At 44.5% G+C, this 23,564-nt stretch overlaps 1 protein-coding gene across 2 annotated transcripts in view; it reads left to right on the top strand.

The window, feature by feature from the left end:
* Positions 1–23,564, top strand: part of LOC137371121 (glycerophosphodiester phosphodiesterase domain-containing protein 5-like) — a 129,246-nt gene that overhangs the window by 20,656 nt on the left and 85,026 nt on the right. For both annotated transcript variants that reach the window (XM_068033087.1, XM_068033088.1), the window contains exons 4-7: positions 197–295; positions 3,352–3,445; positions 4,327–4,472; positions 19,663–19,745. In XM_068033087.1, coding sequence (XP_067889188.1) covers positions 197–295; positions 3,352–3,445; positions 4,327–4,472; positions 19,663–19,745 — 422 coding nt within the window. The remainder of the gene's footprint in view (positions 1–196; positions 296–3,351; positions 3,446–4,326; positions 4,473–19,662; positions 19,746–23,564) is intronic.

Genomic DNA, 23,564 nt, shown 5'->3' with positions numbered 1-23,564 from the left:
TGAGGGGCTGAATGGCCTCCTCCTGTTCCTTGGTTCCTGAAACTTGCAAGAGTTAGCAACCTGAGGAAACGATGCTCCCTCCAACCAAATCCCATTGAAATATTCAGCAGAACCCAGCACTATAAAATTATCCTAATTAGTTCTCGGCCATGCATGTGAATCTATGCAATGTGTTAACTTCTCTTCACTCTCATAGGTTGGACTGATGGTGATATTGGTAGCTATTCTCGTCGCCATGATTTCAGTCAATCAGTTGTGGAATGAAGAATGGGACATTATTCTTATATCATTCCAAGTAAGTATTCATCTCCCATTTAACTTTTATCAATTATAGTTTTGAAATCTGTTAGTTTCCCTCTGTTTTTTTTTTCTTTTTACAGATGATGGAATTATAATTGTTTTTATAGAATTAAAGAATGATACAGCACAGAAGGGGGCCATTCGGCCCCTCTTTCCTGTGCCAGCTCTTTGTAAGGGCTATCCCGTTAGTCCCACTTTCCCTATAGCCCTGCAAATGTTTCCTTTTCAAATACTTATCCAATTCACAATTGAATCTGACTCCACTGCCCTTTCAGGCAGTGTATTCCAGATCATCATAACTCGCTGTGTAAAAAAAAAAAAAATTCTCCTCATCTTCCCAATGGTCCTTTTGCCAATTATCCTAAATCTGTGTCCTCTGGTTACTGACCCTCCGGCCATTGGAAATAGTTTCTCCCTATCCTCTCTTATCAAAACCAGTCATAATTTTGTGCGCCTCTTTTAAGTCTCCCCTTAACTTTCTCTGCTTTAATGAAAGCAATCCCAGCTTCTCTAGTCTCTCCGCATAACTGAAGTCTGTCATCCCTGGTCCCGTTCTAGTAAATCTTCTCTGCACCCTGTCCAAGGCCTTGACATCTTTCCGAAAGTGTGATGGCCAGAATTGGCCACATTACTCCAGCTGAGGTCTAAACAGTGATTTACAAAAGTTTAGCATAACTTTCTTGCTTTTGTACTCTGCCTCTTTTTATCTTTTTATATTTTGTCATTTGAAGACTTTCAAGAGCTTGCCAGTCTGTTGGGCTGACGTGAGGCCTAATTTTTAATTGGGATGGCTGCATGTTTGCTGCTCTTCCATTTAATTTGCTTGCAACATAATAAATCCTGTGTTTTATTTCTACAAACGCAGTGCTAAGATTCATTTCTCATGCTTTGCCCAGTGCATTATGATATAGCCTAGCCACTTGGAATCCTGATTTCAGTGTGGTTGCCCTGACAACAGTCCAGAAAGGGAAAACCAGTCAATGAAATGTTGTTTTTGCTGAACCAGTGGAAGTTTTAAAGCCGTGTTTTAGCACAGATTATGCAGTAGCTCTCAAGTGTTTGAAAAAGTCTGGAGCTGTGTTATTTTTTTCCGTCTGTACTTAGTCTCCCAGCAACATCTCTGGTCATCTGTGCTGCCTTCAAACTATACATGTTAGACTTGACAGGGCAATGAAGTGACTATCAGGGTGATGTAAGGAGGATTGGGGGGTTATAAGGCAGAGCAGGTGTGAGGATTGCTTAGTTTGTGCAGTCCCAGTTTCTGACTCATTACCCTAATGGTAACCAACATTTGACTTTTTTCACTCGTGACTCTGTGTGGTATAAGCAGAATAAACCCGTCAGGAACTTTCACCAGACAGAAAAATCCATTCAGGCTGACGAAACCTTTCTCTTGGGTCAAGCACACCCCTGTAGCTTCTCACATCCCTCAACCATTTCTTTCTTCATCTGATGGACTCTTGGACATGTTTATATTTGCTTATGTTGTCAAATTAGGGATGTAACGCTGGAACTGTATAAAACACTGGTTAGGCCACAGTTGGAGTATTGTGTACAGTTCTGGTCACCGCATTACAGGAAGGACATAATTGCTCTGGAGAGAGTACAGAGGAGATTCACAAGAATGTTGCCAGGGCTTGAAAGTTGCAGCTATGAAGAAAGATTGGATAGGCTGGGGTTGTTTTCCTTAGAACAGAGGAGGCTGAGGGCTAACTTAATTCAAGTGTACAAAATTATGAGGGGCCTAGATAGAGTGGACAGGAAGGACCTGTTTCTGCTAGCAGAGAGGTCAATTACCAGGAAGCACAGATTTAAGGTGATTGGTAGAAGGATTAGAGGGGACAAGAGGAAAAACTTTTTCACCCAGAAGGTGGTGGGTGTCTGAAATTCACTGCCTGGAATGGTGGTGGAGGCAGAAACTCTCAATTCTTTTAAAAGGTACCTGGACATGCACCTGAAGGTGGCTAGTTTTTTTGGGTGGCGCGGACATAATGGGCTGAACGGCCTCCTTCTATGCCGTAATTTTTCTATGGTTTCTATGGTCAATGGGCCTCATGGCTAATTTGTTCCCCAGCCATTAGGCTGAAGAAGTTGTGACTGATTTTTCCTCTTACTCCTAACTGTGCAATTTGTAGCTGGTGGGACTTGAGCCTTTATTAAACCAGTCTTTTGGGTTTCTTCAGTTCACTTCATAATCTTGAAGCTAGAAATTTAAAGTGATTTGTTTAGCGGTGTTGGTTAAGGGATCAATGTTGTCCAGGACACCATGGATAAATTCCCTGCTCCCGGGATCTTTTACGTCCCACTGAGAAGTCAGACAGGCCCTCAGTTTGTCTCATCTGAAAGATGGCACTTCTGACAATGCAACACTCCCTCAGTAAGATACTGGAGTTTCAGCCTAAATTTAGCCATTTTGCAAAGATTCTGGGCATCTTGACTATCCCATCATACACTTGATGTAGACTAATGGTAATCTTTGTCTTTATTTAATTTCTTAAATTAGAATTTGATATTTCTGTTGTGAAATGTTTAACAGTAGTGATCCTATTAATTTGCTGAGTTGATACGGGTGATTCACTGTGATAGAAGACCATTCAATCCTCCCATATCCTGATGCACAACACACAATTCATGCCCCTCACCCACACGGCATGCATGCTACCCACATGCATGCCCTGCCACACATGCACATAACGTGAATGCACGCCCCAGCACATGATACATGCCCATGCTGCATGCACGCATCACACACTACATATGTACAGCACACAATGCACGCGCCACTGATATGTACATGGAACACCTCCCCACATGCAGAGCTACCATCTATCCCCACGTTCTGAGTCTCTCTCAATGACACCATTTCTCGAGGTCGTTCCACGTTACAAGCCCTTCCCCTGACAATGCTATGGACTCTTCCCAAAGCCCTGGGGAACTTGCTGAATTGTGAGTGCTGTATTGATTTTTCAGATGGTGCCTTTTGAAGGAGGAGGGGAAAGAAAATGATGGACAAGAAGATTGATGTTTTTTTTTTTTCTTTTCCTCAAACAGGCCACAGCGCCTTTCCTGCACATTGGAGCAGTTGCTGCTGCTACCATGCTGGCCTGGCTGATTGCTGGTCAATTTGCTCGATCAGAGAAAGTTGGTACGTAGTGTCCTTTTTGCTGAACTTGCCTAACAGCCGTTTCCTGATCGTGTGAATCCTCTCAACTCTGTCCTTTCACAGTGGCCCAGATCTTGCTGAAGTGGGGCATCCCACAGTCTGCCCCATGAGTTAGATTTCTTCTCTCACCTTTCAGTTTAGAGAGAGTTTTGCATTGTAGCTTATTGGGAGTGCGAGCTGATAACGGCGTGGCGAGGGGCAACGGGGCATCTGGAACCTCCAGGAATGACGGGGCCAACAGTCCACCTCTTTAAACAAAGGGATTTCAGGATTGAGAAATATACAGAGGAACAACAAGAAGGAAATGGGGTGAATTAGAGTCAAGTCAGGTACCAAAACAAAAATAAAGTAAGAGAAATACAGATTAGATTGAGAGAAAAAAAGAGACAAAGAAAAAGTGAAAAATTAAAATTTTAACGTTCTGTAACGACATTTTACTAGCTTTTGGAATGAGACACCGCTGTGTCAATTCTTCCCTTTCTGGGCCATAGAGGTTGAGAGGCCATGCAGGAAGATAAATCTATTTGTTAAAAGTTTCTTCTGCTGTTAAGTGCCAGCCCTAACTTTCCAGGGCATGTTTAATGGGCAATTAATGTGCAAATACAGCAATTTCAATAAAACGTGGGGCGGGAGGGCACTGCCATTTTCGTCAGGCTAATGTTGGAGTGACACAAATTATCTGGTGATTCGCAACTCTCAGCATATCTCTCTTTCAACATCAATAACAGTGAGCACCATTAACCTCGCTGTTATTGTCCCAGCAAATTCTGGGCCCGTTGTTTCGATCAGTACTTTGCATCTGATTTTGTTTCAAAGATCTTTTCCGTCTCGCTTGTTAACGATCCCCACTTGTCTGTTTTCAGTTTTTCAGATGTTTCTACTTCTCGCATATCTAGGACTCTTGGTAGCACTTTACCTGGTCCCTCTGGTGATCTACTCCCCCTGTATTATGAAGAGCGAGAATTTGAGCCGGAGGCCGGCGATCATTGGAAACCGGGGCGTGCCGATGGTATGTAACCGCTGATGGTATTGATAGGTCGAATGGCCTGTGCTGTAGATTTTTGTGTTTTTCTATGTTACTGGTGGGCAAGTCTCATCAGCCTCGTCAACATTACATCTCCAACATTGCTCATATAGATTCACATACGGAAGTATGGCAGGGAACGAGGATATTCCACCAGTCAAACCCATTCCTTCCATTGGTGATCAATGATCAATTTGTAGAAAAAAAAACTCTTCAGTGAAGAATGATCACACTTGGAACAGTTTTCTGGGTAGGGTAATGGAGGAAAAAAACTAGAGGGTACTTTTGGAGGGCAAGGTGCTATTGGCTCCTTGCTGATGGTGACCTTGTGCGCCGGGAATCGTCACAGGGCTCCTCCCAATCTCCCAGCCTGACTGTAGCGGGAACACCAGGCGTGCATCCCGATTTGCTATTTTTCGAGGGTCTCCCACCCACCTTCCTCCAAAGACGCAGCAGGAAATTGAGGAGCTGCTTCGGGAATGTTGACCCGTGGCACGCGAGCCAAGATGTTGAGGCCCAAACAGACTCCAAAGTGAAGTAGAATGGGCCTATACAGTCTGGAGTTTGGAAGAATGAGGTGATCTCATTGAAACTTATAAAATTCTGAAGAGGACTAGATGCAGAGAGGCTGTTTCCACTGGCTGGAGAATCTAGAATTAGGGAACACACTCTCAGGATACAGGAATGGCCATTTAGGATTGAGGTGAGGAGGTATTTCTTCACTCAATGCTTTGGAATTCTCTACCTCAGAGAATAGCTCAGTCAGAGAGTATATTCAAGCAGGGGATCTGACACACATTTTCAGATCCTCTCTGGCCACAAGAGAGGTACCGGAGGATTGGAGGACAGAGAATGTGGGTACCATTATTCAAGAAGGATAGCAGGGATAAACCAGGTAATTGTAGGCCGGTGAGTCTAACATCAGTGGTAGGGAATTTATTGGAAAAAGTTCTGAGGGACAGGATTAATCTGCACTTGGAGAGGCAGGGATTAATCAGGAATAGTCAGCATGGCTTTGTCAGGGGGAGATTGTGTCTAACTGACTTGATTGAATTTTTCGAGGCGGTGACTAGATGTGTAGATGAGGTAAAGCAGTTGATGTAGTCTACATGGATTTCATTAAGGCTTTTGATAAGGTCCCGCATGGGAGATTGGTTAAGAAAGTAAAGGCCCATGGGATCCAGAGTAATTTGGCAAATTGGATTCAAAACTGGCTTCGTGGCAGGAGGCAGAGGGTGATGGTAGAGGGCTGTTTCTGTGAGTGGAAGCCTGTGACCAGTGGTGTACCACAGGGATTGGTGCTGGGAACCTCACTGTTTGTAGTGTACATTAATGATTTAGACGTGAATATAGGAGGTATGATCAGTAAGTTCGCAGACAACACGAAATTTGGCGGTGCCGTAAATAGTGAGGAGGAAAGCCTTGGATTACAGGACGATATAGATGGGCTGGTAAGATGGGCGGAGCAGTGGCAAATGGAGTTTAATCCTACGAAGTGTGAGGTGATGCACTTTGGGAGGACTAAAAAGGCAAGGGAATATAAAATGGATGGTAGGACTCCAGGGAAAATAGAGGGTCAGAGGGACCTTGGGGTGCTTGTCCATAGATCACTGAAAGCAGCAGCACAGGTAGATAAGGTGATTAGAAAGGCATATGGGATACTTGCCTTTATTAGCCAAGGCATAGAATATAAGAGCAGGAAGGTGATGATTTAGCTGTATAAATTGCTAGTGAGGCCATAGTTGGACTACTGTGTACAGTTCTGGTCACCGCACTTTAGGAAGGATGTGATTGCACTGGAGTGGGTGCAGAGGAGATTCACCAGGATGTTGCCTGGGCTGGAGCATTTCAGTTATGAAGAAAGACTGGATAGGCTGGGGTTGTTTTCCTTGGAGCGGAGAAGGCTGAGGGGGGACCTGATTGAGGTATACAAAATTATGAGGGGCATTGATAGGATAGATAGGAAGAAACTTTTTCCCTTAGTGGAGAGGTCAATAACTAGGGGGCGTAGATTCAAGGTAAGGGACAGGAGGTTTAGAGGGGAGTTGAGGAGGAATGTTTTCACCCAGCGGGTGGTTGGAATCTGGAACACACTGCCTGAAGAGGTGGTAGAGGCAGGAACACTCACGACATTCAAGAAATATTTAGATGAGCACTTGAAACGCCATAACATACAAGGCTACGGGCCAAGTGCGGGGAAATGGGATTTGTTAGGATGGGTGCTTGATGGTCAGCGCAGGCGTGTTGGGCCGAAGGGCCTGTTTCTGTGCTGTAAAACTCTATGACTCGATGACTGTGATCTGTAGATTTTTGGACTCTAAGGAAATTGAGGATCAGGCGGGAAAGTGAAGTTTAAGTGAAGATCAGCCATGACCTTATTGAATGAGGGGCTGAATGGCTTATTCCAGCTCCTGTTTTTTGTTTTGATGTTTTTGTGCGATACGCCTTCCTTTGAGAATATTAATTAGGCCTGCCCTGTGATGCTGTATTTGTGGGAGTCCAGGGTGTTAAGTACAGTTAAAGTGTCTAATTTCTCAGGAGTGAAAATTGTTTGCTCTGTTGTTTTGTGTGTGTGGGAGGAGGAGGTGGAGGGTTGGTAATTTATGTATTTTCAACCTGTTATCAGGCTTGTGAAAAACTGATCAATTGAAAAATTTGTTTGAGGGAAAAGATGAGTCAAAATCAGAATTGTGCTGCACTTATATGCTCTGATTGGTTTATTGGCAGTGTCGGTATGGTAACAGGCCATCTGACATCACCGCCAGGTCGTTTATGAAGATGTCATGTTTGGGATTAACAAAAATGTGTTTGAAAGTGGGTCATGCCAACATTGCTTTTATATTTGTTTTTCATTATTCTGCAAGTTTTGTGCGTGACCTTTTCACATTTTGGTTTATTGGAGAGTTTCAGCGTTGGCGTGAATGTATTTTACTTCGTTTAATGAGTCACTTTCCCAACATTATTCATTGTTGTCTCATACTGCTCCTGAACCCATGCATATCATGTCACTTGCATTGTAAGGATTCCAAATCCTGTTTACTCCCATTATATAGGAATCCAACTCCTGGTCATTTCCATTCACTCACGATGTACAGGATTCCAATTCCCATTCTTTCCCATTGTATGCAATTCCAATAGGCCATACCCCTTCCCATCTACTACTTTTATGTGGAATATCAATGGATCAAACCCATTCTGACAGAATTCCAATATAACAGTCCTGATCCAAATAGGTTCTTTTCCTGGAAATTGCAACACCGGTTCATCAGGGATTGACTGCAGTTTATTCTGCAGGTCACGGCCCATGGGTTATGGGACGCTGCCCATTGTTGCAGAGGTTTGTGCTCATTTCTTCCCAAAATAGCTGCCTTGTCTTTCCAAAACCTAAAATGACCCCATTGTTTCCATCTACCACACGCATTTTACTGAGGGACTGATGAAGTGTTGGGACTGAGTTTAACAGATTCCATTATCATCACAGCAATGTGAATCCTGCCTATTCCTAGCGCTGGGAATATAAAGGAAATGGTGCAAGGAAATACGTTAAGAATGTCTACAAAAGTTGCTGCTCATGCAAGAAAAGCTTGCTAGTGATTTGAGAGAAAATGATACCTCATAAGAAACAGGTTGACACCACACAGGGATATGACCAGTGAAGGATGTAAATGGCACTTTAAAACTTCAGGAGAAACCTCTTCATCGACAGAGTGCTAAGAATGTGGAGCTCGCTATCACGTGGAATAGTTGAGGAGAATAGCAATTAAAGGGAACATAAGAAGTACGAGTTGGACAACCACTGTTTCTAGCTTTACACCATTTAGAAAGTGCCCTGTTCTATCCTCTTTAGGTCCAATGCGATCATGGCTGACTTGTGACTTAACACCAGATACCCACTTTTGTCCCATATCCTTCAACACCTTTCTGTCTAACAAAAATATATCAATATCCATTTTAAAATTAACAAATTGATCAATTGCCATTCGCAGAAGAGAGTCCTAAACTTCTACCACACTTTGCGTGAAGAAGTGTTTCCTAATTTCACTCTTATGTCTCCTAGTCCTAGACTCCTCAACTGGTGGAAATAGTGTCTCTCTATCTACCCTATCTGTGACCAAATCACCCTTAACCTCCTAAATTCTAGGGAATACAAACCTAATTTGTGTAATCTCTACTTGCAGCTTAACCCTTGGAGACCAGGTATCATTCTGGTAAACCTACGCTGTACTCTCTCCAAGGCCGTGTTGTGTGTGCCCAGAACTGCTCACAGTAACTCCCAGTTGTCGTTTAACCAGAGTTATATGTGACTGAAGCATGATTACTCCCGGTGCCAAGTGCTAGTGAGTATAGAAATAGTAGGATAGAGCAGATGAATACGTGACTGAGGAGATGGTGCAGGAGGGAGGGCTTTAGTTTCCTGCATCACTGGGTCTGTTTCTGACAAAGGTAGGGCCTGTACAAGTTGGACGGGTTGCACCTGAACCGGAACGGGACCAACATCCTTGCTGGGAGGTTTGCTAGTGCTGTTGGGCGAGGTTTAAACTAATTTGGCAGGGGAATGGGATACAGAGTGGAGGTACAGTAGGGGATGATGCAAAGTCAAATGTAGAAGAGAAACTGAGTCAGTCTGGAAGGCAGAGCAAATATAGACCTGTTAAGGCACAAGTGAAAAATGCAAGGCTGGATTGCATCTATTTTAATGCAAGGAGTCTTACTAGTAAGGCAGATGAATTGAGGGCGTTGATTAGCACATGGGAATATGATATGATTGCTATCACCGAGACATGGTTGAGGGAAGGGCAGGACTGGCAGCTCAATATCCAGGGTATAGAATCTTCAGGTGCGACAGGGGATGGGATAAAAGAGGAGGTGGCATTGCACTGTTGATCAAGGAGTCAATTACTGCAGTAAGGAGGGATGATATCTTAGAAGGTTCCTCAAATGAGGCCATGTGGGTAGAACTTAAAAACAAAAAGGGGGCAATCACTTGGCTGGGTGTGTACGAAAGGCCTCCAAACAGTCAGGGAGAGATGGAGGAGCAGATATGTAGGCAAATCACAGCGAAGTGTAAACATAATAGCGTAATAATAGGAGGGGATTTCAACTTCCCCAATATCAACTGGGATAGTCGTATGCAAAAGGCTTAAAGGGGGTGCTTAAAATGCATACAGGAGAGCTTGTTGAGCCAGTACATAGAAAACCCTACAAGACAAGGGGCAGTACTGGACCTAATCCTAGGGAATGAAGCTGGACAAGTGGTAGAAGTGTCAGTGGGGGAGCATTTCGGGGATAGTGACCATCACTCTGTAAGATTTAAGGTAGTTATGGAAAAGGAAAAAGATGGACTGGAAATAAAGGTACTGAATTGGGGGAAGGCTGATTTTAATATGATGAAACAGGATATGGCCAAAGTGGACTGGGAGCAGCTAATTGTAGGAAAGTCTACATCAGGCCAGTGGGAGTCATTCAAAGAGGAAATAGTGAAAGTTCAGAGCCAACATGTACCCGTTAAGGTGCAGGGTAGGACCAACAAGTCCAGGGAACCCTGGGTGTCAAGGGATATAGAGGATTGGATAAGGAAAAAAAAGCTGATGGCAGATTCGGAGCGCTGAAAACCGTGAAGGCACTAGAGGAGTATAGAAAGTTTAAGGGGGTACTTAAAAAAAAAAAGTAATTAGGAGAGCGAAGAGGGGACATGAGAAAACACTGGTGGGCAAGATAAAGAAAAATCCTAATGCGTTTTATAAGTATATGAAGGGCAAGAGGATAACCAGGGAAAGAGTAGGCCCCCTTAGGGACCAAAGTGGCAGTCTGTGTGTGGAGCTGGAGGACATAGGTGAGTTTTTAAATGATTACTTTTCATCTGTGTTCACTATGGAGAAGGACGATGTAGGTGTAGAGATCCGGGAGGGGGATTGTGATATACTTGAACATATTAGCATTGAAAGGGAGGAAATATTAACTGTTTTAGCGGGCTTAAAAGTGGATAAATCCCCAGGCCCAGATGAGATGTATCCCAGGCTGTTATGTGAGGCAAGGTAGGAGATAGCGGGGGCTCTGACACAAATTTTCAAATCCTCTCTGGCCACAGGAAAGGTACCAGAGGATTGGAAGACAGCGAATGTGGTACCATTATTCAAGAAGGGTAGCAGGGATAAACCAGGTAATTACAGGTTGGTGAGTCGAACATCAGTGGTAGGGAAACTAATGGAAAAAGTTCTGAAGGACAGGATTAATCCCCACTTGGAGAGGCAGGGATGAATCAGGGATAGTCAGCTTTGTCAAGGGGAGATTGTGTCTAACTAACTAGATTGAATTTTTCAAGGAGGTGACTAGATGTGTAGATGAGGGTAAAGCAGTTGATGTAGTCTGCATGGACTTCAGTAAGGCTTTTGATAAGGTCCTGCATGGGAGATTGGTTAAGAAGGTAAGAGCCCATGGGATCCAGGGCAATTTGGCAAATTGGATCCAAAATTGGCTTCGTGGCAGGAGGCAGATGGGTGATGGTCAAGGGTTGTTTTTGCAAGTGGAAGCCTGTGACCAGTGGTGTATTACAGGGAGCGGTGCTGGGACCCTTGCTGTTTGTAGTGTACATTAATGATTTAGACGTGAATATAGGAGGTATGATCAGTAAGTTCGCAGATGACATGAAAATTGGTGGTGTCGTAAATAGTGAGGAGGAAAGCTTTGGATTACAGGGAGATATAGATGGGCTGGTAAGATGGGCAGAGCAGTGGCAAATGGAATTTAATTCTTAGAAGTGGGAGGTGATGCATTTTGGGAGGACTAACCAGGCAAGGGAATATACAATGGATGGTAGGACCCTAGGAAGTACAGAGGGCCAGAGGGACCTTGGCGTACTTGTCCATAGATCACTGAAGGCTGCAGCACAGGTAGATAAGGTGGTTAGGAAGGCATATGGGATACTTGCCAAGGCATAGAATATAAGAGCAGGGAGGTTTTGATGGAGCTGCACAAAACGCTAGTTAGACCACAGCTGGAGTACTGTGTACAGTTCTGGGTACCACACTACAGGAAGGATGTCTGAAACAAAAACAAGAAATGCTGGATTCACTCAGCAGGTCTGGCAGCATCTGTGGAAAGAGAAGCAGAGTTAACGTTTCGGGTCAGTGACCCTTCTTCGGAACTGACAAATATTAGAAAAGTCACAGATTATAAACAAGTGAGGTGGGGGTTGGGCAAGAGATCAAACACCAGGAGGGAAATAGAAAGCAATGAAGGTGAACAAGGTAAAAGAGACAAACGAAAATCCCGTCGGAGAGAAGAGCAGAACTTCTTCAAGGTAGGCATTCCTGGAAGAGAAGTGGCAGTGAATTAAACACTAAAATAAAAGCAAAATACTGCGGATGCTGGAAATCTGAAACAAAAACAAGAAATGCTGGAAGGATGTGATTGCACTGGAGGGGGTGCAGAGGAGATTCACCAGGATGTTGCCTGGGCTGGAGCATTTCAGCTATGAAGAGAGACTGAAAAGGCTAGGGTTGTTTTCCTTAGAGCAGGGAAGGCTGAGGGGGGACCTGATTGAGGTATACAAAATTATGAGGGGCATTGATAGGTTTGATGGGAAGAAACTTTTTCCCTTAGTGGAGGGGTCATTAACCAGGGGGCATAGATTTAAGGTAAGGGGGGCAGAAGGTCTAGAGGGGATTTGAGGGAAAAAAATTTTACCCAGCGGGTGGTTGGAATCTGGAACACACTGCCTGAAGAGGTGGTGGAGGCAGGAACCCTCAACATTTAAAAAGTATTTAGATGAGCACTTGAAATGCCATAGCATACAAGGCTACGGGCCAAGTGCTGGAAAATGGGATTATAATAGTTAGGTGCTTGATGGCCAACACAGACACGATGGTCCGAAGGGCCTGTTTCTGTGCTGTATAAAGCCATGACTCTATCTGTGTACCTGAACCCCCAAATCTCTTTGGACAACCACTGTTTCTAGCTTTACTCCATTTAGAAAGTGCCCTGTTCTATCCTTTTTAGGTCCAAAGTGGATGATTTCACATTTGTTGACATTGAAATCCATTTGCCATAGATTTGCCCATTCACTTAACCTATCACGGCTGATCTTCTATGTCAACTCCTCCTTTCTGCCCGACAGTTATATCCCTTGATCATCTTAGCATCCAAAAAAATTATCGACCTCTGTCTTTAATATACTCAATGACTGAGCATCAACTGCTCTCTGGAGTAGAGAATTCCAATGGTTTACAACCCTCTGAGTGAAGAAATTTCTCCTCGTCTCAGTCCTGAATGACTGACCCCCCTTATCCTGAAACAGTGGTCCCTTGTTCTAAACTCTGCAGCCAGGGGAAACAGCATCTACCCTGTCGAACCCTGTAAGAATAAAGGGGAGGTAGATGAGCACGTGAGGGAGAAAAGAATAGGGTGATGATAGGGTGAGATGAGGAGGGTTGGAAACTCCCTCATTCATTCTTCTACTTTATTCCCCCTTGTAACTGATTCATCAGCCAGTGGAAGTAATCTTTCAACAGGTAATCTGTTTGGAGCATAAACATCAGCATGGACGTGCTCGACCAAATGGCTTGTTTCTGTGCGGCGCAACTATTAAAGGAGGTAACACTCTGGCCTTCAAATCTGAAGGGTGATATAAATCTAGGCTTAAGTAGTGTCAGACCATGTTGGAAAGAGATTTAAGAGATAGTCTGCATGTTCAGAGAGGTGCAGGTACAGTAATAAGATAGCATAGTGCTATATTAAGATGAGCCGAGACTACTCATATTGTCCTGGGCTAACTTTCCTCTTCCAACCAACCCCACCTTCATATTATGGCCATTTGTGGGATCTTGCTGTTGCATTCGCCTGAAGAATTTGTACGAACTTGCATTTATCTAACAAGTGGTTTTCAAAGTCATGAAACGTTTGGACGGGTTACCTGCAGAAAGATTGTTCCATTGTTTGGTAGATCAGTAACAAGAGGGCATAAACCAGGAGAATGAATGAAGAAGTTTGAAGAAGTGTTTTCACAGAGTATAGAATGCTTTGCCACAAGCAGTTACTGAGACTATAGTATTTAGAAAAGGATGAATATAACGGGGCTGATCCTGCCTGTTGGACCAAAGAAAATCTTCCTGTGTTGTATTCTTTCCATTAAGGTTTGTTAGTGTCAGATGTGGCTCAGTGGTAGCACTCATGCCTCTGATGTCAGAAGGTTGTGGGTTCAAGCCCCACTCCGGAGACTTGAGCACAGAAGTCTAGGCTGACACTCCCAGTGCAGTACTGACAGAGCACTACAATGCCAGACATGTTATCTTTTGAATGAGATGTTGAACCAAGGCCTCATCTCTCTCAGGTGGATGTAAAAGATTCCATGACGTTGGTTCACAGAAGTCAGTTCTCGGTGTCCTGTCAAATATTTATCCCTCAATCAACATCACAAAAGCAGATTATCTTGTCGTTGTGGCATAGCTGCTTGTGGGAGCTTGCTGTTTGTAAATGGGATGCTGCATTTCCTACAACAGTGACTACATTTCAAAAGCTGAGCCAGAAAAAACAACAGACCTGAGGATTGGGAGCAGTTTAGAATTCAGCAAAGGAGGACCAAGGGATTGATTAAGAAGGGGAAAATAGAGTACGAGAGTAAGCTTGTGGGGAACATAAAAACTGACCGTAAAAGTTTCGATAGATATGTGAAGAGAAAAAGATTGGTGAAGACAAATGTAGGTCCCTCACAGTCCGAAACAGAGGAATTTATTATGGGGAACACAGAAATGGCTGACCAAGTATATACATACTTGGGTTCTGTCTTCACAAATATCATACCAGAAATGTTGGGGAACACGGGGTTTAGTGAGAGAGAAGAATTGAAGGAAATCAGTATTAGTAGAGAAATGGTGTTGGTGAAATTGATGGGATTGAAAGCCGATAAATCCTCAGGGCCCGATGGTATGCATCCCAGAGTACTTAAGGAAGTGGCCCTAGAAATAGTGGATGCATTGGTGGTCATCTTCCAAGAATCTATCGACTCTGGAACAGTTCCTACAGATTAGGGAGTAGCTAATGTAACCCCACTATTTAAAAAGGGAGGTAGAGAGAAAGCAGGGAATTATAGACCAATCAGCCTGATGTCTGTAGTGGGGAAAATTCTAGCGTCCATTATCAAAGATTTTATAGCAGAGCACTTAGAGAACAGTGGTAGAATCGGGCAGAGTCAGCATGGATTTACGAAAGGGAAATCATGCTTGACAAATCTACTAGAATTCTTCGAGGATGTTGATGAGGGGGAGCCAGTGTATGTGGTTTATTTGGACTTTCAGAAGGCTTTCGACAAAATCCCACATAGGAGATTAGCATGTAAAATTAGAGCGCATGGGATTGGGGGTAGTGTATTGCGATGGATAGAAAATTGGTGGGCATACAGGAAACAAAGACCATGGATAAATGGGTCTTTTTCCGAATGGCAGGCAATGATTGGTGGGGTACCGCAGGGATCGGTGCTGGGACCCCAGCTATTCACAATATATATTAATGATTTAGATGAGGGAACTAAATGTAATATCTCCAGATTTGCAGATGACACAAAACTGGGTGGGAGGGTGAGTTGTGAGGAGGATGCAGAGAGACTTCAGGGTGATTTGGACAAGTTGAGTGAGTGGGCAAATGCACGGCAGATTCAGTATAATGTGGATAAATGTGAGGTTATCCACTTTGGTAGCAAAAACAGGAAGGCAGATTATTATCTGAACAGTTATAAACTGAGAGAGGGGAATATGCAGCGAGACCTGGGTGTTCTCGTACACCAGCTGAAGGTAAGCATGCAGGTCCAACAGGCGGTAAAAAAGGCAAATGATATATTGGCCTTCATAGTGAGAGGATTCGAGTACAGGAGCAGGGATGTCTTGCTGCAATTATACAGGGCCTTGGTGAGGCCACGCCTGGAATATTGTGTGCAGTTTTGGTCTCCTTATCTGAGGAAGGATGCTCTTGCTATAGAGGGAGTGCAGCGAAGGTTTGCCATACTGATTCCTGGGATGGCGGGACTGACTTATGAGGAGACATTGAGTCGGTTAGGATTATATTCGCTGGAGTTCAGGAGAGTGAGGGGGAACTCATAGAAACCTATAAAATTCTAACGGGACTTGACAGGGTAGATGCAGGAAGGATGTTCCTGATGGTAGGAGAGTCCAGAACCAGGGGTCATAGTCTAAGGATTTGGAGTGGCGCAGTGGTTAGCACCGCAGCCTCACAGCTCCAGTGACCCAGGTTCAATTCTGGGTACTGCCTGTGTGGAGTTTGCAAGTTCTCCCTGTGTCTGCGTGGGTTTCCTCCGGGTGCTCCGGTTTCCTCCCACATGCCAAAGACTTGCAGGTTGATAGGTAAATTGGCCATTATAAATTGCCCCTAGTATAGGTCAGTGGTAGGGAAATATAGGGACAGGTGGGGATGTGGTAGGAATATGGAATTAGTGTAGGATTAGTATAAATGGGTGGTTGATGGTCGGCACAGACTCGGTGGGCTGAAGGGCCTGTTTTAGTGCTGTATCTCTAAATAAAAAAAATAAATACGGGGTAAACCATTCAGGACTGAGATGAGAAGAAATTTTTTCACCCAGAGAGTGGAATTCGCTACCATAGAAAGCAGTTGAGGCCAAAACATTGTATGTTTTCAAGAAGGAGTTAGATATAGCTCTTGGGTCTAAAGGGATCAAAGGGTATGGGGCAAAAGCCAGAACAGGCTACTGAGTTGGATGATCAGCCATGATCTGGCAGAGCAGGCTCGAATGGCCTACTGTATCTCGTTGCCTGTAAGGCATTTTGGGACATCCTGACAGATGCTATAGAAATGCAAGTCTTTCTTCATTGGGTGATGCAGTTTATTTATTTGTTTGAAGAAGGTGCTCCATCTGGAGGCAAAATGGAAAACTGGCTCATCTTTCCCATTTAAATGTGGCCAAGTTCAGAGGTCATATGCAGATTGGATATCTGAATTACTCAAGTGAGGCCTCGGCTGTTCAGATGGGCTGGATCACCGTGTTCCCTGACTCCACAGGTTCACCTCCCGATTCGGGGGGCTAGGAAAAAACTTTGTCTGTCCCGTACTGCTGCGCCCCATAATATAGGGGCCCCAGTGTATATTTTCAGCATCTCTGTTTATTATTTCAGAAGCAGTTGGTTGATGAATTCGATGCCTTTCCCTGAACTGTCCCCGAGAGTGCTGAGAATTGCCCTCGAGCTAAAGAATTGGAGGCAGGTTTTGTTTTGTCTCTGACCCCTTAAACCTACTACAGACTTTGAACTTAGGCCACGTCCATGTTGGGCCCCAGAATCCCCAGCAGATGGATCCACATGCAGCGCGTGACATTCACCATGTTCAGCATAATAGGTCAAATTCTACCCTGTCCCAGAACACACCCTCCTGGGAATGTGAGAATTTGTTATTCATTGGTTTCCCTTTACAAACCTAACTTTTCTTCTTAAAACAAAAAGTTTAAAAAGTCCGTATGGTATCATTTCACAGAATCACTGAATTGTTACAGTGCCGAAGGAGGCCATTCAGCCCATCATGTCCATACCGGCGCTCTCAAAGAGCAACTCCCTCAGTGCCATTCCCCCACCTTCTCCTCATAACCCTGCACTATCTTCCTTTTCACATAACTGCCCTTTTGCATGCTTCAATTGAACCTGCCTCCACCAAGTTCTCAGGCAGCACATTCCAGACCTTAACTGCTTGTTGCATGAAAAAGTATTTCCTCATGTCATGATTTAATCCATGATTCCTGTTAGCAACGAGATAGGAGCTGAAATATTTCACTATTGGGGAAGAGCGTTAGGTTAATGCAGTAAGCAAAATGAGAAATAGAACGTGGCTCATTTAATTGTCAGCATGTGTCAGGCAGGTGCAGCACGGGGTTAGATACAGAGTAAAGCTCCCTCTACACTGTCCCCATCAAACACTCCCCAGGACAGGTACAGCACGGGGGTTAGATACAGAGTAAAGCTCCCTCTACACTGTCCCCATCAAACACTCCCCAGGACAGGTACAGCACGGGGGTTAGATACAGAGTAAAGCTCCCTCTACACTGTCCCCATCAAACACTCCCAGGACAGGTACAGCACGGGGGTTAGATACAGAGTAAAGCTCCCTCTACACTGTTCCATTAAGCATGTGATAAGAAATTATATCAGTACAAGGATGTTTCAGAGAGATGCAATGCTATATGCATCAATGCAGATGGTCTGTGAGAGATGGTACAAGATTTTTCTTTTCACTGAGAGAGATTGTACATGTTGCCGCCTTTCCCCATCCAGTGGTCAATTTGAGTATTACACCTTTTTTAAAAACCCAGTTTTTTTCTGAGCACAGAGGTGTGGGTTTGTGTTTGGCCATCAATCTGGGTAGCAGCATCCCAGGCAGGCAGAGCAGGGATGTTGCAAGATAGCCCTACTGCTCTGAATGGTCAGCACTGCTACCTTCACAATGCTGTTGACTCCCTTCAGCAACCCCATGCAGGATCCCAAACCCCAGTCGGCCACATTGACAATGACTGACAGTCGATCAGACCTGCTGTAAAACTGAACATAATATGAAATCGAACAACGAGCAGTGAACGAGATGATGGTGCCATTTTTTTGACTGCATTGTTGCACCCTCCTCTGTGGAAATATCTCACCTGGGCAACCCTTTATCTTTGATTGTTGAAAGATACCACACAACAACATTTTGCATTTGTGCAGCTCCACAAACTTAGTGAAACGTCCCAAGGCCCTTCACACTAGCAATTATCAAAAATAAATGTGGGCACCGAGCTACATGAGATAGTAATACTGGTGATCTGCTCTAAGGAGCATATTAGAGAAGGAGTGAGAGGGGGAAAAAAACTACTTGCATTTATATAGCACCTTTCACAGCCTCAAGACATCCCAAAGTCAATGAAGCACTTTTGCAATGTAGTCATTATTTTAATGTAGGAAGTGCAGCAGCCAATTTGTGCACAGCAAGCTCCCACAAACAGCAATGTGATAATGACAAGATTATCTGTTTTAGTGATGTTGATTGAGGGATAAATATTGGTCAGGACACCGGGGAGAATTCCCCCTGCTCCTCTTTGAACAGTGCCACCTGAGAGGACAGATGGGGCCTCAGTTTAACATCTCACCTGAAAAACGGCACCTCCAACAGTGCTGCGCTCCCTCGGTACTGCACTGGAGTGTCGGCCTTAATTTTTGTGCTCAGGCCCTGGAGTGGGGCAACCTACCAACTGTGCCATGGCTGAGTCGGACGCAAAGAGGTTTAGATGGGGAGTTCTAGAGCTTGGGGTGTAAACAATTCAAAGGTGCTTATTGGGCTGAAATAAAAACAGGAAGTCTGAAAACACTCAGCAGGTCAAGCAGCATCTGCAGAGAGAGGAAGCTAGAATGTTATCATTTTAAGTTGATAACCTTTCATCAACAGTTATATCAAGTTCTGATTAAACTGCATTGGGAGTAACTGCACCTCGGGAAGGACATATTGGCACCGATTCACCCAGAATTGTATCGGGGGTAAAATAGTTAGATGATGAGAACAGGTTCTGGAGACTTCTGTATTTCCCCCAAATACAGAAGGTTACAGGGTGAGCTGATTGAGGTGTTTAAGACGATTAAAGGAGTTTCTAGGACAGGTAGAGAGAAACTATTTCCCCTGGTGAAGGAATCCAGAACAAGGAGACATACCTTAAAATTCGAGCCAGGCCATTCAGGGGTGATGTCAGGAAGCAATTCTTCACACAAAGGGTAGTGGAATTCTGGAACTCTTTCCCCCAAAATGTGTTGAGACTAGGCGTGGGGGGGGGGGGTGCGTCAATTGAAAATTTCCAAACTGAGATTGATGGATTTATTTTGGAAAGAGTATTAAGGGATATGGAACCAAGGTGGGTAGGCGGAGTTAAGATACAGCTCAACTATGATCTAATTAAATGGCAGGTCAGGCTTGAGGGACTGAATGGCCTACTCTGTGTTCAGTTCAGATTGTCAACATCTGCAGTTGTTTACTCTCTGCTCCTTGGGGCTGATCTAATTGATTTCACCAGAGGCCAGGTTCTGAAGTGACATTTCGAGCAGCACTCTGCTCTTGAATGTGACGCGAATCTAATCTTTGAATCTTGTACCTTCTGATTTGTGACTCCAGTCTGATTCCTCTGTTGAATCCTCTTTCTTGACAGTTGGCCCCAGAGAACACCTTGATGTCATTCCAGAAAGCGGCTGATTGGCGAGCGGATGGTTTCAATGTCAACGTCACGATAAGGTGAGCTTAGACAATTTACCGCACCTTGGAACATCAGACAAGACAAGACCAAGGCCATTTAATTCAGCTTCGACCATCCTATAGACATCTGATAGACAGGAGTTATTGGCTAATTGCATGGAATTGGAAGGTTCTGTAGATTGATTCATGTCCTATCACAGTCTCACAGTTGCACTGTCTAGGGATAAGGGGTCAATCATTTAGGACTGAGATGTGGAGAAATTTCTTCACTGAGGGTTGTGAATCTTTGGAATTCTCTACCCCAGAGGGTTGTGGATGCTCCATCGTTGAGTATATTTAAGGCTGAGATGGACAGGTTTTTCTTCTCTTAGAATCCAGGGATATGTGGAGTTGAGGCAGAAGATCAGCCATGATCGTCTGGAATGGCGAAGCAGGCTCAAGGGGCCGTGTGGCCTATTCCTGCCCCTATTTCTTATGCTCTTATAACTGCAGGTTTTCGTTGTAACAGCTCCCATTTTTTTGTACCTTTTACCATAGTAAAACATCCCAAGGTGTTTCCTAAGAGTGTTATCAGACAAAATTTGGCACTGAACCTCAAGGATACAATAGGACAGGCAACCAAAAAGCTTGTTCAAAATTGTAAGGAGATCTTAAAGGAGGAGAGAGAGAGAGAGGCAAAGAGGTTTAGGGAGGGAATTACGGATCTTCAGGCGCAAGCAGCTGAAGGCACGGCCACCAGTGGTGGAGCAATAAAAATCGGAGGTGGGTAAGAGGCCAGATTTGGAGAAGCACAATTGGAGCGTTGTAGGGCTGGAGGACGTGGCAGAGATGGAAGTGAGCGAGGCCATGGAGGGATTTGAACACGAGGATGAGAACCACCAGAGAATTAATTTGGAAACCGTTTGGTCTGAGGTGCATTGGGTCCCAGTTCCAGTGGTAGTGGGCACATTTCGTTCACTATCCCACTCACCCAAGTGACCATCCTTCATGTGTGCAAACGTTGTCGGCTTTTTGACCTTGGGGGGCATCACAGCCTAGGTTAAGAGCAGGAACAGACCATTCAGTCCTTCGAGCCTGCTGCACCATTCAATTAAGAGATGGCTGATCTGTATCACAGCTCCATTTTCCTGCCTTGGTTCCATCACCCTTGATACCTTTACCTAACCAAACTCTATCAATCTCCGGCGTGAAAGCTCCACTTGATCCACAGCATCCCCAGGCTTTTGGAGGAGAGTGTTGTTGGGGGTTTACTACAGGCCTCCCAACAGCCAGCGGGAGGTAGAGGAGCAGATATATAGACAGATTTTGGAAAGATGTAAAGGTAACAGGGTTGTGGTGGTGGGTGATTTTAACTTCCCCTATATTGACTGGGACTCACTTAGTGCTAGGGGCTTGGATGGGGCAGAATTTGTGAAGAGCATCCGGGAGGGCTTCTTGAAACAGTATGTAGATAGTCCAACTAGGGATGGGGCCATTCTGGACCTGGTATTGGGGAATGAGCCCGGCCAGGTGGTCGAAGTTTCAGTGGGGGAGCATTTCAGGAGCAGTGACCATAATTCCAGAAGTTTTAAGGTACTTGTGGATAAGGATAAGAGTAGTCCTCGGGTGAAGGTGCTAAATTGGGGGAAGGCTAATTATGACAATATTAGGCAGGAACTGAAGAATTTAGATTGGGGGTGGCTGTTTGAGGGGAAATCAACATCTGACATGTGGGAGTCTTTCAAACGTCAGCTGATTAGAATCCAGGACCAGCATGTTCCTGTGAGGAAGAAAGACAAGTTTGGGAAGCTTGGATAAAGCGGGATATTGTGAGCCTAGTCAAAAAGAAAAAGGAAGCATTTGTAAGGGCTGGAAGGCTAGGAACAGACGAAGCACTTGATGAATATAGAGACAGTAGGAAGGAACTTAAGCAAGGAGTTAGGAGGGCTAAAAGGGGTCATGAAAAGGCATTGGCAAACAGGATTAAGGAAAATCCCAAGACTTTTTATACATATATAAAGAGCAAGAGGGTAACCAGGGAAAGGGTTGGCCCACTCAAGGACAATGGGAATCTATGTGTTGAGCCAGAGGAAATGGGCAAGGTGCTAAATGAGTACTTTGCATCAGTATTCACCGAAGAGAAGGACTTGGTGGATGATGAGCCTAGGGAAGGGAGTGCAGATAGTCTCAGTCATCTCATTATCGAAAAGGAGGAGGTGTTGGGTGTCTTGCAAAGCATTAAGGTCGATAAGTCCCCAGGGCCTGATGGGATCTACCCTAGAATACTGAGGGAGGCAAGGGAAGAAATTGCTGGGGCTTTGACAGAAATCTTTGCATCCTCATTGGCTACAGGTGAGGCCCCAGAGGACTGGAGAATAGCCAATGTTGTTCCTTTGTTTAAGAAGGGTAGCAAGGATAATCCAGGAAATTATAGGCCGGTGAGCCTTACGTCAATGGTAGGGAAACTATTAGAGAGGATTATTCGGGATAGGATTTACTTCCATTTGGAAACAAACAAACTTATTAGCGAGAGACAGCATGGTTTGTGAAGGGGAGGTCGTGTCTTACTAACTTGTTTGAGTTTTTTGAGGAAGTGACGAAGATGATTGATGAAGGAAGGGCAGTGGATATTATCTATATGGACTTCAGTAAAGCCTTTTACAAGGTCCCACATGGCAGACTGGTACAAAAGGTGAAGTCAGACGGGATCAGAGGTGAGCTGGCAAGATGGATACAGAACTGGCTCTGTCATAGAAGACAGAGGGTATCAGTGGAAGGGTGTTTTTTTGAATGGAGGGATGTGACTTGTGGTGTTCCGCAGGGATCAGTGCTGGGACCTTTGCTCTTTGTAGTATATATAAATGATTTGGAGGAAAATGTAGCTGGTCTGATTAGTAAGTTTGCGGACGACACAAAGGTTGGTGGAGTTGCGGATAATGATGAGGATTGTCAGAGGATACAGCAGGATATAGATCGGTTGGAGACTTGGTCGGAGAAATGGCAGATGGAGTTTAATCTGGATAAATGTGAGGTAATGCATTTTGGAAGGTCTAATGCAGGTGGGAGGTATACAGTAAATGGCAGAACCCTTAGGAGTATTGACAGGCAGAGAGATCTGGGCGTACAGGTCCACAGGTCACTGAAAGTGGCAACGCAGGTGGATAAGGTAATCAAGTAGGCATACGGCATGCTTGCCTTCATCGGTCGGGGCAGAGAGTATAAAAATTGGCAAGTCATGTTGCAGCTGTACAGAACCTTAGTTAGGCCACACTTAGAATATTGCGTGCAATTCTGGTCGCCACACTACCAGAAGGACGTGGAGGCTTTGGAGAGGGTACAGAAGAGGCTTACCACGATGTTGCCTGGTCTGGAGGGCATTAGCTATGAGGAGAAGTTGGAAAAACTCGGATTATTTTCACTGGATCGACGGAGGTGGAGGGGCGACATGATAGAGGTTTACAAAGTTATGAGCGGCATGGACAGAGTGGATAGTCAGAAGCTTTTTCCCAGGGTGGAAGAGTCAGTTACTAGGGGACATAGGTTTAAGGTGCAAGGGGCGAAGTTTAGAGGAGATGTGCGAGGCAAGTTTTTTACACAGAGGGTGGTGAGTGCCTGGAACTTGCTACCAGGGGAGGTGGTGGAAGCAGATACGATAGCGACATTTAAGAGACATCTTGACAAATACATGAATAGGAAGGGAATAGAGGGATACGGGCCCTGGAAGTGCAGAAGGTGTTAGTTTCAGCAGGCATCAAGATCGGCGCTGGCTTGGAGGGCCGAATGGCCTGTTCCTGTGCTGTACTGTTCTTTGTTCTTTGTTTATATAAAAGCAAAATACTGCAGATACTGGAAATCTGAAATAAAAACAAGCAATGCTGG

The sequence above is a fragment of the Heterodontus francisci genome, chromosome 6 (assembly GCF_036365525.1).
Source record: "Heterodontus francisci isolate sHetFra1 chromosome 6, sHetFra1.hap1, whole genome shotgun sequence".
NCBI lineage: Eukaryota > Metazoa > Chordata > Chondrichthyes > Heterodontiformes > Heterodontidae > Heterodontus > Heterodontus francisci.
Note: the sequence above shows the minus strand (reverse complement) of the source record. Positions and strands in the feature narration are given on the sequence as shown.